The following is a 23,497-nucleotide window of genomic DNA, read 5'->3' as shown; positions in this document are numbered from 1 at the left end:
AGCTACCAAGAAAGAGAAACATGACTGCTACTGCTAAACCCAGGACAATGATACTACTTATATTCACCTAATCTGCAGTGGTCACACTACTTATTCTCTACAAAATGTGTATTTTCCAATGCAGTCCAAAGAGGTTTTCTGATTGAGTTTAGTTGCAGTATTTTTTATCTATTTTTTAATTAATTGGAATTTAAAAATTATCATGTATTTGGTTGGTAAAACAGGCTTACTGAAAACAGATTGCTTCCAAGGAATCAGAATCCAGACTGCCATTTCACAGACACATACAGTACAGCTCAGCAAAACTTCACATTTACTTTCAGAAATACTGCGTCTCATAGACACTAAGGTGTTAACATAGTGGTTCAGGAGGAATCATAGAATGTTTAGGGTTGGAAAGGACCTTAAGATCATCTAGCTCCAATCCCCCTGCCATGGGCAGGGACACCTCACAATAAAAATATAAATAAAATGCAGATAAAAATATAAATAAAAGACATTAGGTAATGTCAAAGAAAATAAATAGGTTAAAGAATTTGTGTCTGTCTAAACTGAGACAACTCCCAGATTCTCAAATCAAAAATATATTTCAGACGTGCTCCTTGTTGTTAACTTCCAACAGACGTCAGGAATAAGAGAGGTGATTAAAAAGGGAAAGTCTACGTAACATTATTACATTAAAACATACAAGTCTTTTCTGAAGACCTATCTATCACACATACCCAAGAAGAATACATTAACTTCCCTACATTACCACTACAGCCCTTCAAGAACAGACAAATTATATCAGTTCAATATGGTTACTATTATAATTCAGTTTGACTCAAGTCCTGAAAAACTTGCAGACATCCAAAGAGAAGGGAAGGAACTAGAATTAGAAAGAAAGCAACTTAATACAACTGAAACCGTGCAACAGCTGTTAACCAAACAGTGTGATTGACTGAATTAAAAGGTAACATTACAATCAATTGGTCAAGGAAAAGGAAAACCTGTCAGAACATAAGGTAGAAATACAATTGAAATAATTATGTAAAAGCATTACAAATATAAATCTTACTTTATTAAGGAAAATACTAAAACTGAACAAGTATTCACAGAAGATCATAAACCAACTGCTTCACTAATTTTAAAGAATTAAAAACTGGTCAAATAAGAAAAATTTTAAAAAGCATACCAGAAGAGGCTTCCAGTCTTTCTAATCTGCTGATCAACCAATCAAGAGATCCAGAAAATTGAGCACAGTTTTTACGATTCCCTCGAATCAGAGCCGCTATTGGAAAAAGAGAGAAAAATAAATCACCACAATTATATGTCCATTTAAATTAAAAGAATCCCTGTCTTGTCTCGCCAGGAAAGATCTGGTAAGACCGATTCTAAATCTTCAATTATTGATGCTCTTGTTTTAAAATTAAATAACACAAGTGATAGCTAGATTGAAGCATAAGAAATACCCTTGGCATCCAATTGACCTTTAAGGAATTTGAATTATTTTAGCTTTAGAATCATCTCAGTAATCCCTGCAAAATGCTCTACATGAAGTAGCCAGTACTGTCACCATAAAAGTCAGTTGCTACTGTAGAAATAACGTTTCTGTAAAACAGAAATTGTCTCGTAATGACAGGAAACTTTGGAAGAGCAGAATGGAAGCCAATAAATATAGATGATGAATGCAAATTATTTTCTATTGCTACAATACCTTTGTTCAAGAATTATAGGAACTAAAAGAAGATAGATGTCCAGGAACTGTTTCTCTGGTTTGAAACTATTTCATCCTCATGCTTTGAGCTGAAAATTGAAGTAGACTGAATGAACGCACTGATGTGTGGGTATGGCTCACTAGATATCTCACTGGACACTAGGCACCCAGAAGCCTGCCCTGTCCTGGAATATGTACATTTGTACGTAGGTGCATGCACACGAGCTCTCAGAGAAGTATCTGTTCTACTAAAAAAAAAGAAGCACTAACTTTTCTGGGTTTTGGGTGAAACAGCAAAAATTGCTTTTATCAAGATTGTTTTTTAATTCTCCCAACAAAGTATTTCAACCTGAAATTTCAATGGCTATTTTCAGCAGCACAGACTTGGTCCTGCTAAAAGCAATAGCCCCCTAAAATCTATGTATTGTTGCTGCAGAAATTCACTATATTATATTGCAGCTGTGGTTTTAAGCTGCTTCATTTGTAAAAGGCTAAACTCACAGATTGTGACATAAAGATGACATGAAACTGTATCTGCAAAGAGGAAAAGCAATCTTGGAGTTAATTACAAGCAAGTCACTGCACTGTGCATTGACAGTTCTGTACCATAAGGAAAGAGAACACAATCCAATTGCTTCATAGCAAAAAACAAAACAAAAAAACCCCACAAACATCAAAACCCACACACAAAAAAAATCAAAAAACCCAACCCCTAAAAGCAAAACAAACAAAAAAACCCCTTTTTCTTGCTGTCTTATATGATCAAAAATACCAATACCCTGAAATTTTACACAGTTAATTAATCATGACAATAGTTATTTGAAAGTACTTGGGAACTGTAAGAGGAGGAGCATCTAGTTAAAGGACACAGACTAGAACTAAGAAACACCTGCTTCTGCAAGTGACTTTTTGTTCATTATAGGCAAGCCACATAATTTCACTGTGCTTCAGGTACGAACATAAAATGAAGGCAGTAACATTTCACTGCTTAACATGACACCAGTAAATGTAACTTCATTTGCAATAATAAGGCACAGATGGTTTCATAAATGCAGTTCAGAAGCTCATGAAAGGTTAGTATTAAGTGGTTAAAGCTCTACATTAAATGAGGCACACCAGCCACTGAATAGTGAAAACAAAATACAATATCCAACAGTTCCTTTTTTTATCGCTCACTGCTCTGAACTGCGTGATACTATCCAGTCTCAACTCGTGTCACAGTGACATCATAATGTCAGTGACATGCCAAAAGCCACGAATTTCGGCACCAGTTTACTTATTTATGTAGACTCAAAACCAAAGTACTGTTTGCTGAAACAAGACTCAGCAAGCAATATCCATTTGTCATCCAAGTAACTACTGTACAGCTCCAGCATCATTCAGAACAGAGCAACATTCAAATTCATTATAGCCAGATCAAAGCCAGACTTCTTAAGCATTAGCTGCCAGAAGATAATACAGTTTGGGAAGTAACATAAGAGGGCAGGAGGGGCATAGAGACTGGGAAGACAACAAAAGCTTGTGAACTGTTCTACTCACTAGAAATCCACAGAAACAGTAGTTGGTGCAGGACAAGTAGACTTTCAGAAGGAATTTTCTATCTAGACTTGCCAACTGGAAATTTCAGACTTGAAGAAATGATTCAGCAAGCAAGCCACTACTTCCCCCATCCTGAGCTAAATAAAGTGAACTGATAACCTTTTAGAATGTAGATGATGGAGTATAAAAGCCTATGGTTGGATTATTCATATATGTAGTGCAGTTTTTCTAAGAGCTTCATTTGTTTTATCTCTTGTTACATTGAGACATTAACTCTCTGAACCTAGTCTGGATACTTTTTAATATTTGTAATACCTGTGTCAACTTCTTTAACTGATACTTAACAAATCAAATAACTACCACTAGTATACATGAGACAATCACCTTAAAAAAATAAAAATAAAAAAAATATTTAATGGGCATATATGATCTGAAAGATTAAGATGCAAAACTCTTACCAATGTTCCTTCTCTAATGAACTATCGCAGGACTGGACAAGCAGACATCCTCCAAAAACATTACAGAATGTCACATTTTCAAGCATTCATACAGCATTAGAGTGAGTATACAGAGAAGCAGAGGGAGGCAAAACACAACAGTACTACTACTGTGACAAAAAGCTCACACTAAGACAGTATCATTTTCAGTGTGAAAGCTTAGTTTTGTTTCATGCATCTTTTACAAATTTTAACTATCAGAGATAAAATCTACAACCTTTTCTGCCTGCCAATGGTTGAGCTACCTTCAGGAAACCCAGACTGAACAATCTGGTTGCTTGCCAGGATGAAGATAGTCAAAACTATAAAGGGTTGTTTTGTTGAAATATTGTGGAAACAGCAAGAAGGATTTTCTTCATTTTCTTTAACAGACCACAGAGTTCTGAAGGAAGACAGACATTGGCAGAGAAGTAAAGAATGGAGCTGTAACATGCAAACAAGAGGAAGGTCCATACCACGCTGACATCAGGGGGGAGGAAAGGAGGGGAAGAGAGGTAGAGGGATGGAAAATAAAAATAAAAAAAATAAAAAAAAAAAAGGATCTGGACATTCCCCTCAAGAACCTGTAATATTATTCATGTTGCCAAGTCATAAAATTTCTCTCATTAAACATCTTCAACCCACTGGCAAAACCTCCTACTTACCTCTGAAACATTTCTTCATACAGAACTACAACACAAAGAACAATAGTGTATCACTTTTCCAGATACTCTTAGCTGAAATCAAAGCAGTCTATTGTATCTGAAGCCTTGGATCCACATGCTGACTCACTCATCACTATGCTACAAGTTACAGAACTGGAGAGATGTGTATACAGGATGTATTTAGCTTACAACAGTAGAAACTAATGGAAATAAAAATCAAAAATGTTAAAATTGCCTTACAATGTTCATAAAATCTACCAGTCTAATGATAGGAAATGCCACTATGGTCACCTTTGCAACCTGCACTTATGCGTCATGCTACAATCTTCAACTACATTGAGGTGGTAGATCTCAATAACTCCTCAACCAGCATCATAGCCACAGAAAGCCCCTTCTACCCTAACAGCCTGTCATTAGGTGACAGCAGCCACTCTTCAGCTAGCTTTTTCATAGCTCTGAGAGATCACGGGAAAGGGGTTCCGGTTGTCTCTGATATATACTGTGTCAACTCCTATTTCCTCTGACAGAAAACTTAGTGGGCCAGACAGAAGCACCCCGTTGGTTTATGAAGGGCTAACCATACACTGGCTATTCCTTCCCTCTCCCGCCACCCCCCAGGATTATTTTCTTTTTCAGGAGCACAAGATGACAAACCTACTATTACTGTTGAAGAACATTGTAACAGTACTATATACAGAGCTCCTGCTCAGTTCCCTCACTTTGATGTTGGGTAGTAAGGACAGTTTATGCAAAGTGAGGCATGCCATTAAAATTTCATTTTCTGTGCCTATGAATTTGGAGGAAGGCAAGTTTTCAGTATGCCTTAAAGATATGGAATACCACCGAATATTCTGGAAAAAAAAAAAAAAAAAGCAACCAACAAAGGAAAAAAAAGGTCAGATCTCACAGCTCTTAATTTGGGAACCAGCATTGGTAGAGTCTTTTTACCTGAAGTTTTCCCTGTACGTGTTCCTCCGAGGGAATGGGAAATAATACGTACTATTTGGCATATTACAGAAGTTTCCAACAAAACACTTACTAATAGTTCTAATTATTCAGATTACTAATTAGAAATGGCACAAAATAACTCCAATATAACAGCTTTGTTTCCCCACCATGAATTAAAAAGGTCACAACAAATAAGGCTCAACAGCACAGACTGAGTGGAAAAGAGAAAACTAATTATTTTAAATACCAGTAGTAAGTGAGCACTAAATAAGGAATGGGTCCTATAGAAAAACTCCTATGTGATCATGTTTCACAATGCACACCCACAGAAGAGAGGAATAATAATACACACACTACATTAATCTGGGCACTTCCTAACCCCTTGACTCACTTCATTTTACAAACTCAGTATTCAGTTGTGGAGTTTTTAGTGGAATTGACACATATAACATTACTTGTATATCTTTTCAATACCAAGTTTTTCAGGAGTGAGATTTAGTATAAGTAATACATACTGCAGAGTAAGAAAACAATCTTGCATCAGGGCTTCATCCAAACTCAAGCTTTTGCCAAAACACATGCAAGTTTAAAGGCAAGCAGGGCCTCACGTTAGAGCTGGTGTGCTAAAGAAAGAAAGCAGCATAGGCACACGTAAGCAGCCTGCACAAAGGACTGCTTAAAGGCAGAGACACATTATTGTCCCCAGTCACTTAAAAAGTCAATTTTAAAGTTATTATTTGGGCATACCTATGTGACAGAGGAAACCTGATGACAGAGGAGCAAGCAAGTGACAAAATGATCTCTTAGACATGCAATTCAAATTGGTAAGAAAGAAAATGAGGCGACTAAATGCTACTACATAAACAGAAATTTGATCAGGACACCAACCAAAACTAAGATACCTATAGAAGTTATTATGCAATTTTCAGTGACTGCATGTAGACAAGTTCACAGAATCATAGAATAGTTAGGGTTGGAAAGGACCTTAAGATCATCAAGTTCCAACCCCCCTGCTATGGGCAGGGACACTTCACATTAAATCATGCCTCCCAAGGCTTCGTCCAACCTGGCCTTGAACACTGCCAGGGATGGAGCAAACACAGCTTCCCTGGGCAACCCATTCCAGTGCCTCACCACCCTCACAGTAAAGAACTTCTTCCTAACATCCAATTTAAACTTCCCCTGTTTAAGTTTTAACCCATTACCCCTTGTCCTATCACCACAGTCCCTAATGAGGAGTCCCTCCCCAACATCCTTATAGGCCCCCTTCAGATACTGGAAGACTGCTATGAGGTCTCCACGCAGCCTTCTCTTCTCCAGGCTGAAGACACAACTTTCTCAGCCTATCTTCATATGGGAGGTGCTCCAGTCCCCTGGTCATCCTCGTGGCCCTCCTCTGGACTTGTTCCAACAGTTCCATGCCCTTTTTATGTTGAGGACACCAGAACTGCACACAATACTGCAGGTGAGGTCTCACAAGAGCAGAATAAAGGGGCAGGATCACCTTCTTCAACCTGCTGGTCACGCTCCTTTTGATGCATCCCAGAATATGGTTGGCTTTCTGGGCTGAGTACGCACACTGCCGGCTCATGTTCATTTTCTCATGGACCAGCACCCGGAGTCCTTCTCTGCAGAGCTGCTCTGAATCTCTTCTCTGCCCAGCCTGTAGCTGTGCCTGGGATTGCTTCGACCCAGGTGTAGGACCTTGCACTTGCCATGGTTAAACTTCATGAGGTTGGCATCAGCTCACCTCACAAACATGTCAAGGTCCCTCTGGATGGCATTCCTTCCCTCCAGCGTAACAACTGAACCATACAGCTTGGTGTCATCAGCAAACCTGCTGAGGGTGCACTCAATCCCACTATCCATGTCAGCCACAAAGATGTTGAACAAGACCGGTCCCAACACCGATCCCTGAGGGACACCACTCGTTACAGGTCTCCAGCCACAACTCTTTGCATTCAGCCATCCAGCCAGTTCTTTATGCGTCGAGTGGTCCACCTATCAAATTGAAGTCTCTCCAATTTAGAGACAATCTCTCCAATTTAGAGACAAAGTTCTTCATGATATACTGCATCTAAGAGCGTGTACCTTTCCACAGCACAGTGTAACCTAGGATAATGCTGGAGTCAATGGTCATTACTGACTAAGAGGGGTCTTTGGGTATAGAAGCTGTAGATTTATGGTGCAGCTCTTCACCCCGATGTGTGGAAAGTCACAGCCTTCTACAAAACTGTCCACAATGTTGTGGCTTCTTCACACAGGAATTATATATTCACATATATTTTGTTCACAGTTTTGGGCAGTGTACATGATACACCAGCAATATGATGAAATGAAAAAGCAATCAATCATTTAATTGAAGTCAGAAACATGTTATTTATCATAATAAATATTACTAGGAAAAAAAATCACAATTTAAGAGTGTTTTCAGTGTGTTTTATTCTTAAGCACATGCAAGGACATGGAAATGCAAAAAATCTTGCTTAATTTGTATCCTAAATTTCTTCACAGCAGAAATTCTCCTGTGCTAAAACACATATATATTTCATCTGAGGTTTGTATCGAGCTAAAACAACCCAAGTAGCCCATATGTCTTACCTAGTAATTCATATAAAGAATTCAGAATTGATTTCCATGCTTCTCCAGCTTCCTTCCCAGCTACGTCTGCAAAATGAGCTGCACTGCTGTATACATTCAAGCGATCAATACATTCAAGAACAAGGTTGATCATACCCTAAAAATGAAAAGGCTCAGATAGTCAGAGAAAAAAAAAAAGGTATTGTTTAGGTGTAAATACAAAAGATTTTCAAAAATCTAAGAAAACAAAACATGAAAGGCAGGATATGCATAACACAAGAATATATACATGGGGGCAGACAACTGGAGTCGAGCAAGCAATTCCTATGGAAAAGTTTTGCTTCCCTATGATAATAAAAATATACCATTTAAGATAGTAAAAATGAAACATTAAAAAAAAAAAAACAACAAAAACCAACAAAACAACAACAAACATATTCCAGGCATAACTGTGGGCAAGTTTCCATTCTGCAAGGCATTCAGGCATCTAATTATAGGCAACTATCACTACCATAACAGCTTACATTAAACAAAATATTTGAACCATGCTTATTAAACCAAAACATCCTTTTGCATCAAGAGATTACACTCCAACAGAAGAAACTAATTAACACATAAGTATGTAACTATTATAATTAGAAATCAGGGCACAAGGTCATATAAATTTTCATCTATTTATTTAAAAAAGGAAAAGGAAGGCCTTAAATGCATTTATTCAAACGTACAGGAAAACCAACAGATCTAAAGAGATTATAAATGTAACAAATAGTTTTGACTCTTAAAAGAAAACAAAACACACACACAAAAAAAATAGAAAACACACTCCAGATTACACATCAATGCTACAGACACTGCAACAAATACTTGCAAACATGGTGGAAAATCAGAAGTAAAACAGAGAGATAAGTACCTCTTCCTGGAAGAGGTTCTGGCGATTCTTCAGTGCTCGGAGCCTGTTTTGTTTGTTTTCATGCTCCAAATGTTCATCAGGGGGATGAAAGTAGCCAATCAAGTCTTGCAGGCTCAGACTGACTGACTCAATAGGCAAATCGACAGTGGAAGACTTCACTTTCTTGCTGAGAGAGTCAAGGCCCCTACAAGAAGATGAAAAGTCTCCCGAGTGCTGGAAATTTGTTTATTTTATAATGTAAACTTCTTTATTGGTTTAAAAGCAAAGTTTGTTGAGCCAAAGCTCAACTCCTGACAGCTCCGATTTAAATCTACCCCATTCTCCACTTAATGATCCACCTCTCTCTTCCCAAACATAAACTGGGAGCTATCAAAAATGTTTTTTCTCTTAATTTTTTTCTGAAATCTAAAACACACATTTTAATATTCTACCTACACATTTACCAGTACCAGAGGCATACCAAAAGATGAAGAGGAACTACTCTAAACCTATTCAAAGCATCATGAGGCTGGAACGGACACAAAGCAAAGAACCAGCCCTACGGTGAAAGAGGGCCCAGTTAGTCCACAGGGGCTCTCAGGCATGTCTCTAGCCTGTTTCTCAAACCATCTTCAGTGCTGGAAGATTCCACACAATTCATCCCAGCACTTCATTAGCTTTTTTGTCTCGAAAAAAGGGCTTTTGTTTCAAAAAAAGCTTCCAGTTCAACCTTAGTCTTGCTGTAGTGTGTGACTACTATCTCCTAGAATTAGGGAGGCAGACTGTTCTCATCCATGTTGCAGCTGCCCCTTGCTTAGCCGAATCCCCAAACCCCATAATCCAACTGTTCCTCAGCACTGTGCTTACCCTTCTGCTGCAATACGCCCTTCTCTTCCATTTAAACCTCAACTTTCTTAAAATGGGGCTGCTACAGCCAAGACTGAGGCCTCACTATCAGGCACCACGCAGAAGGCGAGGGCTTTCCCTTGCACCTCTCTGGCTCCTCTCAGAAAGGCGCTGGTGGACAAGAGCTGAGCAGGGTGCTGCAGGAGGGCTGCCAGGACCGCATTGGAAGGAGCAGGAGGGACCATGAGGGGCAGAGAAACCAGGGGTGCTGAGGGCCTGTCAACATCACACCCATCCTCAGGGAGGAGGGAAAGATCCAGCGGATCCTGAAACTCTGCAGAAGCCAGCCAGGTCCTGGAAGTGCTGGGAGAGGAGCAGTCCTGAAGGGAATGGCCCACCCTGCTGGTACACAGTCAGGGGGAGCATGAGGAGGCAGCTTATTTGACACTCACAATTTATCTTTTGACTCATTCTCAGTTCTGCTATTGTATAAAGGTGTTTACTAGCAATTTTTGAGTAAAACCCAGGTAGCAAAGAGGCCTTTTTTGGTTTCATTAGTGGCTCCATTTATGCTTATCTAAAGACTACCAAGCTCCAGCTGGCAGAGGAGCCTGCCATGCCCACATGGTCACCAAAGTTCCCCCCACAACCTCACTCACAACCATCCTCACCTTCTGAGCTGCACAGCACTCTGCTCACTCCCAGGATTCCCCTCTTGGCCATAATATGCAGCAGAAGATCTCATTTTACACTTTGCTTTTTTGACACTGATACGTATTTGAAGGGGGAAAGAGGAGTGCTGTTTAGCTGGGTTTAGGGCTTTTCTTGGTGTGGGTTTCGTAACTGTTGCTCGAGATTTGCTGCTGGGATTTTTTTAATTTGTTTTGATGATGTTTTTATTGTTAGTTAGGTTTAGGGGTTTGGTGGTTTGGGGTTTTTTGTTCTTTTTTTTAACTGGCATGTCACGGTATGTTCATCTCAAACAGTGAAGTAGAGCTGGAAAACTTCTAAATTTAGGAAACATTAATTCACTAGGAACATTTGCTGTTGAATAACAACCTCTTGTAATAAGTAACACAATTTTTCAATACATAGCTACAAAAGTTATCTTTAAAACCCAATTTTTAGTGTTAAGTGCAATTTTTCTATTGACTTTGTAGGAAAGAACTGGGGCACACACCAGTTAGAATAATTTTGATCCTCTCCAATTCAGCTCTTTCTTCCTGGTGTAACATCCTGCCAAAACTAAATTGTTAAACACTACCTTGGACTCCCTGCACACTCCATAAAAATCTCCACTGTAATTTAGCAGTACATTGATTTGTGAAACCTAACCATTAAATTGCCTTTCTCTGTCCTTATTTTCTATGGCATTTTTAGAAGCTTCTAAGAAAATGTATTATTTACAAAGTGACCCAGGGCTTGCATTTCTTTTAAATGACAGAGTAGGCAATTCTCCTGACTGAAATTTTAATCTGTTTTTATTTAAGTAACTGAAGTAAATGTTGGAGTTTGTTTTGTTTTGTTGTTTGTTGCATTTGTTTGTTTTTTTCCAAAAAAAAATTATTTTTTGTCAATTGGCTATGTCTTTGGCTGTGCACAGATTTAGGACATGATTGCCTCAGGTCACCATCTCCAACATTGCCTTCTCTTACGACAAATGAGTTTCTATGAAATTCTTATCATTCCATATAGTCTTATTGCATATCATCTTTTTCATGGAGCTTTTCATCAATTACTAAAATCACAAACATTTGAGAATTAGCATTTCAGCAGTATTATTTAGGAGGACATTTGGAGTAGGAAGATAGATGCAAGCTTCATAAATCTGGCAGAATTTTAATGGCTAAAATACTATAAAAAAGGCATTTTATACATAATATTAAAAAAGCAAATATCATCATAAGGAAACAAATGAAGAAAGTGTAATGGGTGGGTAGAAAGGTGTAATTTGTTACTTTTAAGAAATTTTACTTGAGACTGTGAACTTCTTCAGTATATTTGTGTCTTTATACAGTTATCTCCTTTCAGGTTTTTCACAGAAGAGCTGTTTTAAAAACCATACTTACAAGAGTTAAATGATGCACTGCATGATTTATGGCAAATTTTAGCATGAAAAAAAAAATCTCTTCTATGGGTTATTTGAATTTTGAGTATGTTTATGCATTCAAATCAAGGTTGACTAATAAAGCAGTATTAGAAGTTAGAGAAAAGTCACTGACCAATACCTCCCAAGGACATCTCTGTTAATAATACATAAAGAACTTGCACAAATCTGGTTTGAGAAAAATTCATGTTTGTTCTGAGGGCTATATTGTTCACTGTTGTATTAACATCCACTTTGAATAAAATAAGAGATAAAAAAAAAAAAAAAGGATGAAAAGATCAATTTACGAGCCCACCTTATAAACCTGTTGAAAAGGAAGACTGTACTACGTATGACACGTGCTGTACGGGACTCTTCATTCTGAGATCTGGACAATGTTAAACCATCATCCATGTGACCTTCATGGTGCATTATTGCCTGCAATACAAAAATAAGAAGCAGCCACTGCAAAATGAAACATTATCCACAAATAAGAGGTATAAAACCACAAAAAAAAAAAAAACTAGCAAGACAGGCTAGGGAATTATGAAGTCACAAAAAAAAAATTATAAAGAATTTCATTAAATACAGATAATCCCATGTTTCACTTCCTCATGTCCAATGACACACTTGTACTTAGCCAGCAGGTTCAGTGCGATAATAATCTCAAAGCCACAGCTTCTATAAACAATATACTTCATTAGGAAAAAAAAGAAAGAAAAAGGAAAAAGTCCATGAGGTCTTGTTTATTGTTTTTTTCTCAACTTCAAAAATAGTTTCCTTGCACTGTAGTCGATCCCTAAAATGCAGAAGGTCAAAACAGGTATTCTTCACTTGTCCTGATTTGCAAGGATGTTGATAGCCTTCTCTTCTGACTGTGCCTTGAGTCACTACCAATAACTTCCAGCTTTTTATGTTTAGTCATCATGGTTGTAAAGGTACTGAATCCAATCTATATAAATATTTCAAACTATTTTAGATAAATACTTTTATTTGTCATACATACAGAGCAGAAACTATTTACATTACTAAATTATTCAGCAACTTATCTTATTTTGAATCATTTTAGATATAAGTATTACAATTATATTATTATAACTTACATTTTACATGTATATAAAGTTTTCTAGATACATATTTTTATAGTAAATATTTTTATAGAGTACATGTGTGTACATATATACATATATGACAGATTTTATATATGAATATATTTACATACAATTATAAGGCATGCTCTAGATTTGAAATTCTGGCATAGAAAACAGTCCTAGGAAATACTACAGTGTGGATAAGCATCACAATTTGTCCTTTTTAAAGAAGGCTAAAACATGTTTTCTTTGCGAGAAATCAATTCCTGGAAAGTTATACATTTACAATAAACACTAGCACAAATACAGCTTCTGGAAGATATGTTAAGTTGTAAAAGAATCTTTTTCCTACTTTATTATGCTGGACTAGCATTCTGCTTGGCTATGGTTATCCTTTAATAATCCCTCAGGGCTCAAGTCTTGACCATTCCAGCCCAAAAGGTCATACACTCGCCGCAAGGAAAGAAAAGACTTTGAACTAAAAGCTTCCTCAATCCAAACTATAGCAGTTTGAGGAAAGAATTTTTAGCATATTCTACAGGCTATAACTAATACTTTAGTCTGGCATCAAGTATATCCAGATTTATCTGTTTGTGGATTAAAGAATTCAGTACATCACATAACTTTTCAATATGTGACTAAGAAAAAACCAACCCCCCCACCACCACCTTTCACAATGAAACAAAGACATGCTTAAAACAACAGAAACCCAGCAATTAGCTGTCTCTGTTAGTTCCCTTCATTTCCCCCCTTGCCCTCTCGGACTGTGACTGAACGAAACTCATTCCTATTTATAACCTTACCTTCCGCTGCACAAAACCCATTCTTACAGACTTTGCATCAGCAGACTGGTATGTGAGCCATAAGCCTGTATCTACATGTTGTATGAAGCATATTGAATCCCCGTATTTTATTTCAGGTGCTCCCATTCCATCAACTTCTTTTCTTGTCCCTATGTCCAACTTTTCCTGAAGAAGAAACAAAATGTATACCAGAACAATAACTATCATTTTGATATTTGTATAAAATACTGAATACTAAGCAATTGTCCAGAACAGGACATAACAGAATAATTGAGATCCTTCTTTAACTAAATTATTCTTAAATGGTGAAAGTATAACTTTTAGTTAAACATTCAGGGAAAAGATGGAGCTTCTCTGCTTCTCCTATCAGCAGAAGACAAGCTACTTCCTTCAGCTCCTTAAAGTAATGTTACAAATAATGAGACCAAAAATTCTAAATGTTCTATCTTACTACAACCAAGAAATACAAGGAGAATGAATACACCATACATGTATATATGCCTTAACAATCTGGGGAGACAGCTTTACTGTAAAAGATAACAAAGAATGTTTTTTTAATTAACAGAAAAGATTCTCTAATTTATTAGAGGGCTTTTTAAAAAGCATTTCTTAAGTAAAGGGAAATGTCATGTAGCTAGATTTTCACCCTACAATTAGGGTGAAGCACTTAAAAAAAATTCTCAGGTGAAATTTTTATTAATTTTTATTATTACTTTTCATAATATTAGGCTTCCAGATATAATATATTCATTGATTCAACAGTTTCTGCATAGAGATGTTGATTTCACCATCTTGTAAATGCCTGATTCCTTAAGTACCAAAATTCTTATTAAAATCTTGTACCTTGATACATGTCAATAACTTATTTACTAACACATCTGATGCCAATTACCAAGTTACTGCGTGCTTCTATTTCATTATTAATTCATTATTTTATTCATACCTTTTCTCTAAATGTTGTATTCAATCCTTTCAAAAGCTAGCACAAATAACCTGAATGTAGTAATAGCTGGAAATTGAAAAGCTAGTTATAATTGGACATTGCACACAAATAATGTTGAAGGAAAAAATGGGTTGGGTCTTGCCATCACATTAAGAAATGAGAGCCTGATTTCAAGCTCCAGTCCTTTTAGTTATCTTCATAACTAGAAGATAGTGTGAACCTGTGCTAACATACTGTGTTTTTACACTTTAAGATTTTCTTTTTTTTCAGGTCTTCCTGTGCACAACTAATTACTTAAGATATGAACACATGAATTAACAAATTCTCATAATGCACCATCAGTAACATCAGGGATTATTAATTTAAAATATTATTTTGTACCTTATTTAAATGCTACTATTACAAACATTGAAACTGCGTTGACATTGAAATCTTAATTCCAATTAGAATTAATGTTAAATTTACTTAGGATAAAAAGTGCAATGCTAACAATTTACCAAACAAGAGCTCTTTCCTCAGCCATTTATGTACACTGACAACTCATCATGTAGGTTTAGAGGCCAGACTGAGTTCCATCACTCTGAATTTAGCCCTTCCTTGCAAAATAAACATCGCAGCCAGGAAAGCATACAGTAAAAGTTGGTTTAAATATATGAGAGAAATTGAAAGCTGGGTGGTGGTGTAGCGAAAGCAGGCATTAAGAGTATTCATTTGGGAACTTCAGACATTGAGCCTTTTTGGGGAGTGGACTATATTGTCTTTAAATTGGACTTTATTGTCTATTTAAATTGGACTATATTGTCTTTAAATTGGACTTTATTGTCTATAAAAGGGAAGATTTGAATGGAGTGCTGGATTCATGCCAATAAACAGCAGGTAGTTGAGAAAGTCATATAAGTCAATCTCACTATCTACTGTAAAATAGCTGGTCAGTGAAAATCAGGATCTGAAAAGCATCAGAAATCACCAGGCCACCATTTAATAAATGCATATTGGTACAGACATTACGTGATGCAATTTTTCATCCCACTACACTCTTCACATGACCCATCATTACATAACCATCTGCTAATTCTTGCTATAGCACATTTGCAAAGAACAGCTTTAGTTTTATTTGCAGTCTAGGCCCATTCTCAGACCGTCAACTTTTTCTAAACAAGGATCAAAAATCTTCATTCATTAGACTAGAACAAAAAAACTCAACTGTTTTTTTAAACAGTCTGTAAACCACCTCAGTAATGAGGAGAAAAAGCACTGGAAATAAACAGGCTTACTGAGCAATAGGCCAGAAGGATATGCTCTTTAAAAAAAGATTTTATTCCATGCATACAAGAACACAAACTGATCTCACATTCGTTGTGAGCTAAACAGGCAAATAATTTTAAATGGCAATCTTCCTCAGTGAAGAGACTGGAATTACTACTAGTTATATTAATGCTGCACTGATTCCATACCTTTGAAGACCGAAAACAGAATGCCGTAGATTTTACATCCGCTTTCTCTTTGTCTGTAAGAAGAAGACTCTTGTCATCCAGGAGACTTAAATATTTTCCTGTTGTTATATGTCTTAGTCTGAATGCCTGTCCCCATCTAATGTGGCTTCCACTCCACCTAAGAAAGTTCATAGGAAACAGTTGGGGTTTTTTTTAGAACAAAACATAGGTGTTAACTACTGGCAAAAATATTTTAAAGTACATGATATTGCTAACTAGTTGGTAAAAGGATAATTCTAAAGGTCAGATTATCATCAACAAAATAGATACTTTGTGGTTATCATCTATAAAACTCTCCTAATAAATAATCTTAACCTTTTCTTTCACATAGGCTTTCTTGGTTCAGTCTGAGTACCTCTTGAAAGAAGATACAGACTGCCTATGGAAAAGGAGACTCATGCTGTACACAATGAGCTTAGATCTGCCAGTTCCCTCTTCAACATTTCACCTACCAGCAGCCAGGTCTGTTCACTCTTCCAGAGCACTCTCCTTTCAGAATTCAGCACACATTAAGCATGCTTATTTTTTGCATACTACTTAAAAGTTAGATAAATCAATAAATTAAATACAAATTCTCCTAAAATAAATTTTCAAAACTATTAAGCCAAGAATGGCCCAGATTGTTCATATTCTATAGGAGGAAATGAAAGAAGAAAGGCAAAGACTTTGTATCTAAGCTCCCCAAGAACTCTTCAAGTTGAAATACAGGTTGCAGGTTTCTAAATTCTTGCTACAAATTGGCAAGTTTGTTCTTCCCAATTCCCAATTCTTCCCAACTCCTGAAAATAAACTTGTGTAGGGGCTATTAAGGAGGATGATTTCACAAAGGCTCCTCAAATATTCAGAAAGCTTCTTAAATATTCCTGAGATTGGAAAACTGACATAGCTGGGATACTTTCTTGGCTCTCACGTTAACTTTCTTCCATCTTATTTATTCAAAATTTTACACTGTAGATGTATGTGTGCACTACTTTTTGAGAAGAAATCATGTATTTATTCTGTCTTTGCAAAATACCCATCATAATGGAGTTACAACATACTGCCAAGGTTCTGACGTTGTGATACACAAATGCTAATAACTCTCTATGCTTACCATGGCTTGAAATAGCTTCGAATTATCAACAAATATTCACATAATATCAATGAAATACACAACACATCCTTATGAATGTAACCTGATCATAAACTTACTCCCATATCAGAATTTTGTATTACTGCGTCTTCTCACTTGCATTTAAATTCCAGGAACATTTAAAAATGTAAAAAGTCTTTATTCAAGCTTTTTAAATATTCATGTACTAGTCTGAAAATCCTTAAATTAGAACCTACACAGGTTTAAGTCATTTGTGTTTTCCCTGACACATACATGTAGCAGATTAAGGCACCTACCTATGCAATACAAATATCCATTTGTTTAAAAGCATGTCTTATTAAGACCTGGCCACAGTGCATGCAAAGTATGCAAAACCAATTTGGCAAGCATTTTTAAAGAGCAGAAGTTTTTAAAATGCAAGAGCAGCACCTGGCTTCTGTTTTGTTATTACAGTATTTATTACACTTCACTAATTAAACTTTTAAACCTTTTCAGCTATTGCTTTTAAAAAGGCCAAATGAATGAAGAGGTTTTCTGGGTTTCCCCGCCAGTATTTTTCTTTTATAAATTAGTCTCTTCTATTTAGGTCAAGGGGAGAGGATTTAATTTAGGAAGGAAGGAAATACTGAAGGTTTTTATCTTAGAAACACATTATTTTTTTTCTGGCTTCTACCCACTGAAATCAGTATAGTCCACAAAAGCACATCTAGGTGTAAGTATTCTGGCATAACTTCTGCTTCTCAATTAAGCAAAATGTGAGGTCAGGAATCTCAGCTATTGTACTGTTGTGTCTAGCAAAATACATCAGCTCTGCACCTTTCAAATTACGGGCCATGCTTGGGAGCTGCCTTTACTCTAGTCTGATGCAATTTTATCCTGAACCCAATAGCTATGGACCGTAAGAAAAAGAAAATAATAAATGTAGCGCAATTGAAGCGTTACTCTAGCTCATGCCTGCAAGACAGGAAAAAAAGGACAATTCATGGGCACTTACCCTTGTGAGTAGAAAGTATCTTATGAAGCCATTTCTGACTACTAAAAATTCATTTCTGCAATGTGAGAATAATATCCCTGTCACCTTTTGGTGCAATAGTATCTAGCATCTCATGGCAGGGAATCCCAAGAGGCAGTCTACATGACTGCATCCGGACTGCTCAGGCAATTTTTACTAGCGTTTTCCACTACTGAGGAGAGTTCAGAAACAATGATTCCATTGGAATAATGTAAAATTAACAGAATTTATGTTATATCTGTAGTTATTCTAGGAAGTTATTTTAGGGAGGCTGTGAATGCTCCATCCCTGGCACTGTTCAAGACCAGGTTGGATGAAGCCTTGGGTGATATGGCTTAGTGTGAGGTGTCCCTGCCCATGGTGGGGGGGTTAGAAATTAATGATCTTAAGGTCCTTTCCAACCATAACTATTCTATGATTCAATGAAGGACTAGAAGTGATGGAGGACTCCAGGTATGCATATACTATGCTACAAATTTAAGCATTTGCTTGAGTAGTAATGTGCTTACAATTCAGCAATGAATGTATATAGCTATTAGAGGATCATCCAGTAAAACAGGGAAGTGAGGGACTTGTAAAAGTGAGTGTTATTGAGATTTTATTTGGTGGGGTTTTTTCCTCATGGTAAGAAAGTCATATTCCTTAAAAAGAAAAAATACCACTACCTTTGCTTAGTTGTTTTGACAGTTCTCAGAATTTCTCAGTCCTATATGCTCAAATATTTATACCTCAAAAGTATCGGATGCCTGTCAAACTGAGATATATGACAGTCATAACGAAAACCTGTAGTTTCGCAAAATTCCACACTGTTCCAGTACCACTGTTTATTAGGGAAGTACATGCAATGAGGAAAATAAAAAGACAGAGATACTTCCACAGTTTCATTGCTGTCACTTAAGTACTCTCAAGGTCAATTTTAGTCCAAAGGGAAAATCTCACTTCCTCAATGACAATTAACATCATCCAAATAAATAAAATGTATACATAGAAAACAGCATCATTAGAGTGCAACCTTTTCCTAAGCTATTCTGATTTAATCTCTAAAAGCAATCATTTATTAGCCACTAGAAATTTTATCACAAGCACATATTTTAATACAATTTATGTGTAATTTTACAGTGCAATTACCTGAATAAGCACTGCATAATTCATTACTAACATTGCAACGCTTCCATCAATGCAAAGTAGCATTTTTTCCCATAATTTTTTTGCCTTTAAAGTCTTCCAAGTGGCTTAAATAAATTAGGGGGTGGCACACATGAATTATCATTTAAAGGGAAACAGTTCTGTTTATGTTACATACATGTGTTGAAAATATAAATTGTGAATTCACTGACAGCTGTAACAACTTCAGAACAAACAAACAAAACAGGCACAACATGTTCATTAACATGCACTCTCTATAGGAAGCTGTTTGATTTTCCATTAGTGATATACAGCACATTTTTTGAAGATTATTTTAGTATTGTCAGTCTGGTTTTATAGTTACCAATCTGATCTTATACAAATGTTTTCACTATACAAAACGCGCCCTCTCAACAGACTTCTTTTTTGGAAAGAGGTTTTACTTACGCAACTCTTAGAGTCTCTAGTCGCCAAAGAGAACGAGCATGAATTGACACAGCACCACCTTCATAATGTACGGTTCTGAAAACCAAGCAAAGGCAAAGACTAAATGCTCAGCTCTGTTGGAAGAATTCATCATATGTGTTTGCTCATTTAACTGCATCTCTCATTTTAAGACCACCAAAACAATTATTGCAAGTGTCAGATTCAAAGGTTATCAGACTCAAAACTAGCTCTTATCGATTAAGCCTGTAGACTTAATTACTCAAATTCTTATTTCCTTCATCATCCATTATCCTTCACCTCCATCATCCATTAGCTCAATGTTCATAACAAAAAGATTTATACAGTGTTTGCTTAGACATCTTTCTTAGTCTTTTAATGATAGAGAATCCAGGATTTTTTTTCTTTTTTTTTTTTAATTAAAAACCTGATAATTACAGTATTTCTAGAGTCTAACAAAAAATATTATAAATATTTGTGATCACAGCATACATCTGACAAGAAAGGCAGTGTTCTCTCAGAGTTTATGTTATTAAAATGATCATGCAACTTACTACATCAAGTTATGGAAATCCACTTATTTGGCACTGTATTTTATTATAATAGCACCTAAAGTCTCACAACCACACTGATACAGTATTCACATGTCAGATATTAACAGCTTCCTATTTCCAAATTTTAATATGTACTGACCCCTCTGGTTCCTGCATACAGCTAGAAATCTAAGTGCTTCTAAAAAAAGTCAATTAAGCCTAAAAAGAGGTTTAGAGATTTTTTCTTTCCTCCATTATTCTACAGACAGGGAAGTGATCTATATTGGATCCACAAAATGGTTTACGTTTATGGTCACCAAAAGCCCTGATAGCCTGGCTTCTTTACAAAATAAACACTGAGGAATGTGGTGGGCATTAAGCACCATCACCCTAGATTTACACAGCTGTTCTCTGGACTGATTCCTGCCCTAAGACACTACCAGAATTATAAACTTAGGCCTTGGCTTTCGGAACATGAATAAAGAAGTCACTTATGCAAAGGAGTTCTGTCACTATGCTTACAAGACCAAGCATGTCAGGGAACACTGCCAAAAAATGGCCTAGTTTTATGGATCCTGGAAGAGCTTACGGACTGAGTAGATAATGTGATCTTCAGCAAAGATAAGGCACTGCCAAAATAGCCAGAGACATAACTTTAGGGAGTATTAATACTGAAATTACAGGCCATTGTTAGAAGCAATTTTTGAGGACCACAATTTAGGACTCAGGTACTTAGTACTTACTAGGCTTTAGTTTTCAAATCCCTCCTGTGGCTATAATACAGAGGGACTGAAGGCTTAGCACAGAGGAAAACCAGGCATTGAAATAGATTGTTCAAAAACAGAAGAAATAGTGAATTAGAATCTACTTCTCAGTACTTCTAACCATATATTAAACTACAGATGTGTTAAAATTCATCGTGGAATAGGCTACAAAGTATTAAGGAAATAAACACTCTGAGACATTGCAAAAGAATGACAAATTATATGGGGGGGGGAATGAGTCAAAACACAAAATAAATATTTCTCACTACAATTACTGAACCAATCACACTCAATATTCGTGACATATGTATAAATAGAAATTCTAGCACATGCTTTACGTACCAAAAAGAAGTTATAGGTGCATAATAAATATGTACAAAATCCTCCCCATGACCTTATAACCAGTATTTTCGCCACGTATTTTCTTACTCATTTGTTGCAATGGTTGTGGTGCCAGGAGCAACTGACAGGTACTAGCAAGTCTCTCATATCTCTCTCACAGAAGGGAACGAAATTCAAAGCCAATCTTATTTTGTAATTGAAATTGGCCTTCAATAGTGTAATAAAAAGAAAATGCTAAACAATCTTGCATTCAGCTGCTTCTCTGTTCAGACACCCTCTGGGCATTTGTTTTTGTTCTACAGCTAATAGACTGGGTTTGTCTTGTAACATCTAAACAATAATAAATCAGATGTCACCCTGGTTGGTCTGTTTCAGCTGGGGACAAGGCGGGCTATGTTTGTGGGGAGGTTGCCGTTTTGTTTTTTTTAAAGTCAAAACATTCTGATTACACTGTTACTTCTTTCGATATGAACCTCACTGACAAAAATGTATTTTGAATTCTTGCACTGACATAATACAAAATTTAGACTCTTCCTTTCATTTTATTCTGCGTTTTTCAAGTCCCTATATATAATATGAGAAATAAGGTTGAAACAAAACCTTAAATCTGTCTGTTAAGTTAATTCACGAGTTAACAACTTAATTCACTGTTAAGTTGTTAACTCGTTACTTTTCAGGGATAAAGTTCTTTCTCACAGTGGAAACCCCGATACCAGTGTCTCAGTCTGAGAACTCTTCTAAAGCTATCTTTGGATTACATATACCAGTTGGATCAGTGTAACTTTAAACATCTAAAAAACTTCCAGTTATGAACTTGAAAAAATGGCTTCTCATGGGCAAAGTAGTTTTCTCTTATGTGACTGTCCATCCATTATTTCCTTTCCCTGTTCTTTAAAAGTGAAGCTATCAGTCATCACATGAGAAAACAGGGAAGAGATTGAAATGAAGAATTCCTAAATAAAAATGTGCAATTTGTTCACCCAAGAAAATAAAATGGATCCTGGGATTCTCTCTTATTTTCATGTAAATGATTCTAGCCCTTCTAGGGCCAGACTCTTTCGATTCTCCTTCCCATCCCTCTGGGAGAGGGGGGAGGAAGAAGTGGGAGCAAAGCACAGGGGGGGAGTGAGCGAGCAGCTGCATGGTTCTGAGTTACTGGCTGGGCTTAAACCATGACAAATGGGTACAGGAGCAGCAGAGAGAGTGAAGGCAGACAGACAGTAATAGCACTTTAGGGACAAAAGTCAAAAAGGCACTAGCAAAGCCTCATCTAAAAACTAAGCGACAGCAGTGTGGAGGGAGACTGAGAAAGTCCTCCACTGGGGAGTGGAGGCTTAGACATCAAGGATCCCAAGCAGAGAAAAACTGCACATTACAAAACCTGATTATGAAACTATAGTTAATGTAAATGCATGAGGAAATTCAAAGTAACAGCTAAAAAGAGAGGACTACAAGAGCTACAATGAGCGTTAAGTCTTCTAGAAAGCCTGGGATACCTTGCACCTTCTGAACCATACCCATAGCACTAATCCTAGGCTTGCTTTTTTTTTCCCCTCTATTCTTTCCAAAGCAGTTTATTTGCATATTTTACATTGATGGATTAACGATATAACCACTTTTATTTCAAATTAAAGTACCTATAAGGAATTCAAGACTTTTTTAGAATTTCAGTTCATCTTTACTATAAACCTTAATCTAGTTAATTAGTTTTCTGTCTGACTATGACTACATGTTTAATTTAAAACATCATTCTTTTCCTGTCTGTACCATTAGTCTGTTTAATTTTCCTTAATATAAGCACTCACTAGAGCTGGAACTTGACTCAGCACTTGTCCTACAGGGCCAGGGGCTGTGATTCTAGCACCACAGACTGCATCAGGAGTGCAGGCCCACAGGTCATTACTTAATGGTGCTCTCCCTGGCTTGTTCCCAGAACTCTCCTCCAACTTTCTGAGATGGATCTGAGATGACAAGGCAAAGCAAAGGTAAACATCAAAAAGAAAGCTTGATATCTGAATCTCTCATCTTCCATTACAATAATGAATTAATTACACAGCTTTAAAATAGACTACCATATACCACAATCCCTGGAGCATCATTACTGAATTCATCTTCTTATTATTGTTCAG

General features: G+C 36.6%; 1 protein-coding gene across 6 annotated transcripts in view; it reads right to left on the bottom strand.

The window, feature by feature from the left end:
* Nucleotides 1-23,497, bottom strand: part of RYR2 (ryanodine receptor 2) — a 381,518-nt gene that overhangs the window by 190,593 nt on the left and 167,428 nt on the right. For all 6 annotated transcript variants that reach the window (XM_061365725.1, XM_061365727.1, XM_061365728.1 and 3 more), the window contains 7 exons: nt 19,733-19,807; nt 16,017-16,173; nt 13,620-13,784; nt 12,042-12,163; nt 8,815-8,998; nt 7,926-8,061; nt 1,175-1,270 (listed from right to left, as the gene is read on the bottom strand). In XM_061365725.1, coding sequence (XP_061221709.1) covers nt 1,175-1,270; nt 7,926-8,061; nt 8,815-8,998; nt 12,042-12,163; nt 13,620-13,784; nt 16,017-16,173; nt 19,733-19,807 — 935 coding nt within the window. The remainder of the gene's footprint in view (nt 1-1,174; nt 1,271-7,925; nt 8,062-8,814; nt 8,999-12,041; nt 12,164-13,619; nt 13,785-16,016; nt 16,174-19,732; nt 19,808-23,497) is intronic.

This window comes from Neopsephotus bourkii, unplaced genomic scaffold, assembly GCF_033783945.1.
Source record: "Neopsephotus bourkii isolate Nb327-2 ecotype Australia unplaced genomic scaffold, CSIRO-AGI_Nbou_v1 NB_1292, whole genome shotgun sequence".
Lineage (NCBI taxonomy): Eukaryota > Metazoa > Chordata > Aves > Psittaciformes > Psittacidae > Neopsephotus > Neopsephotus bourkii.
Note: the sequence above shows the minus strand (reverse complement) of the source record. Positions and strands in the feature narration are given on the sequence as shown.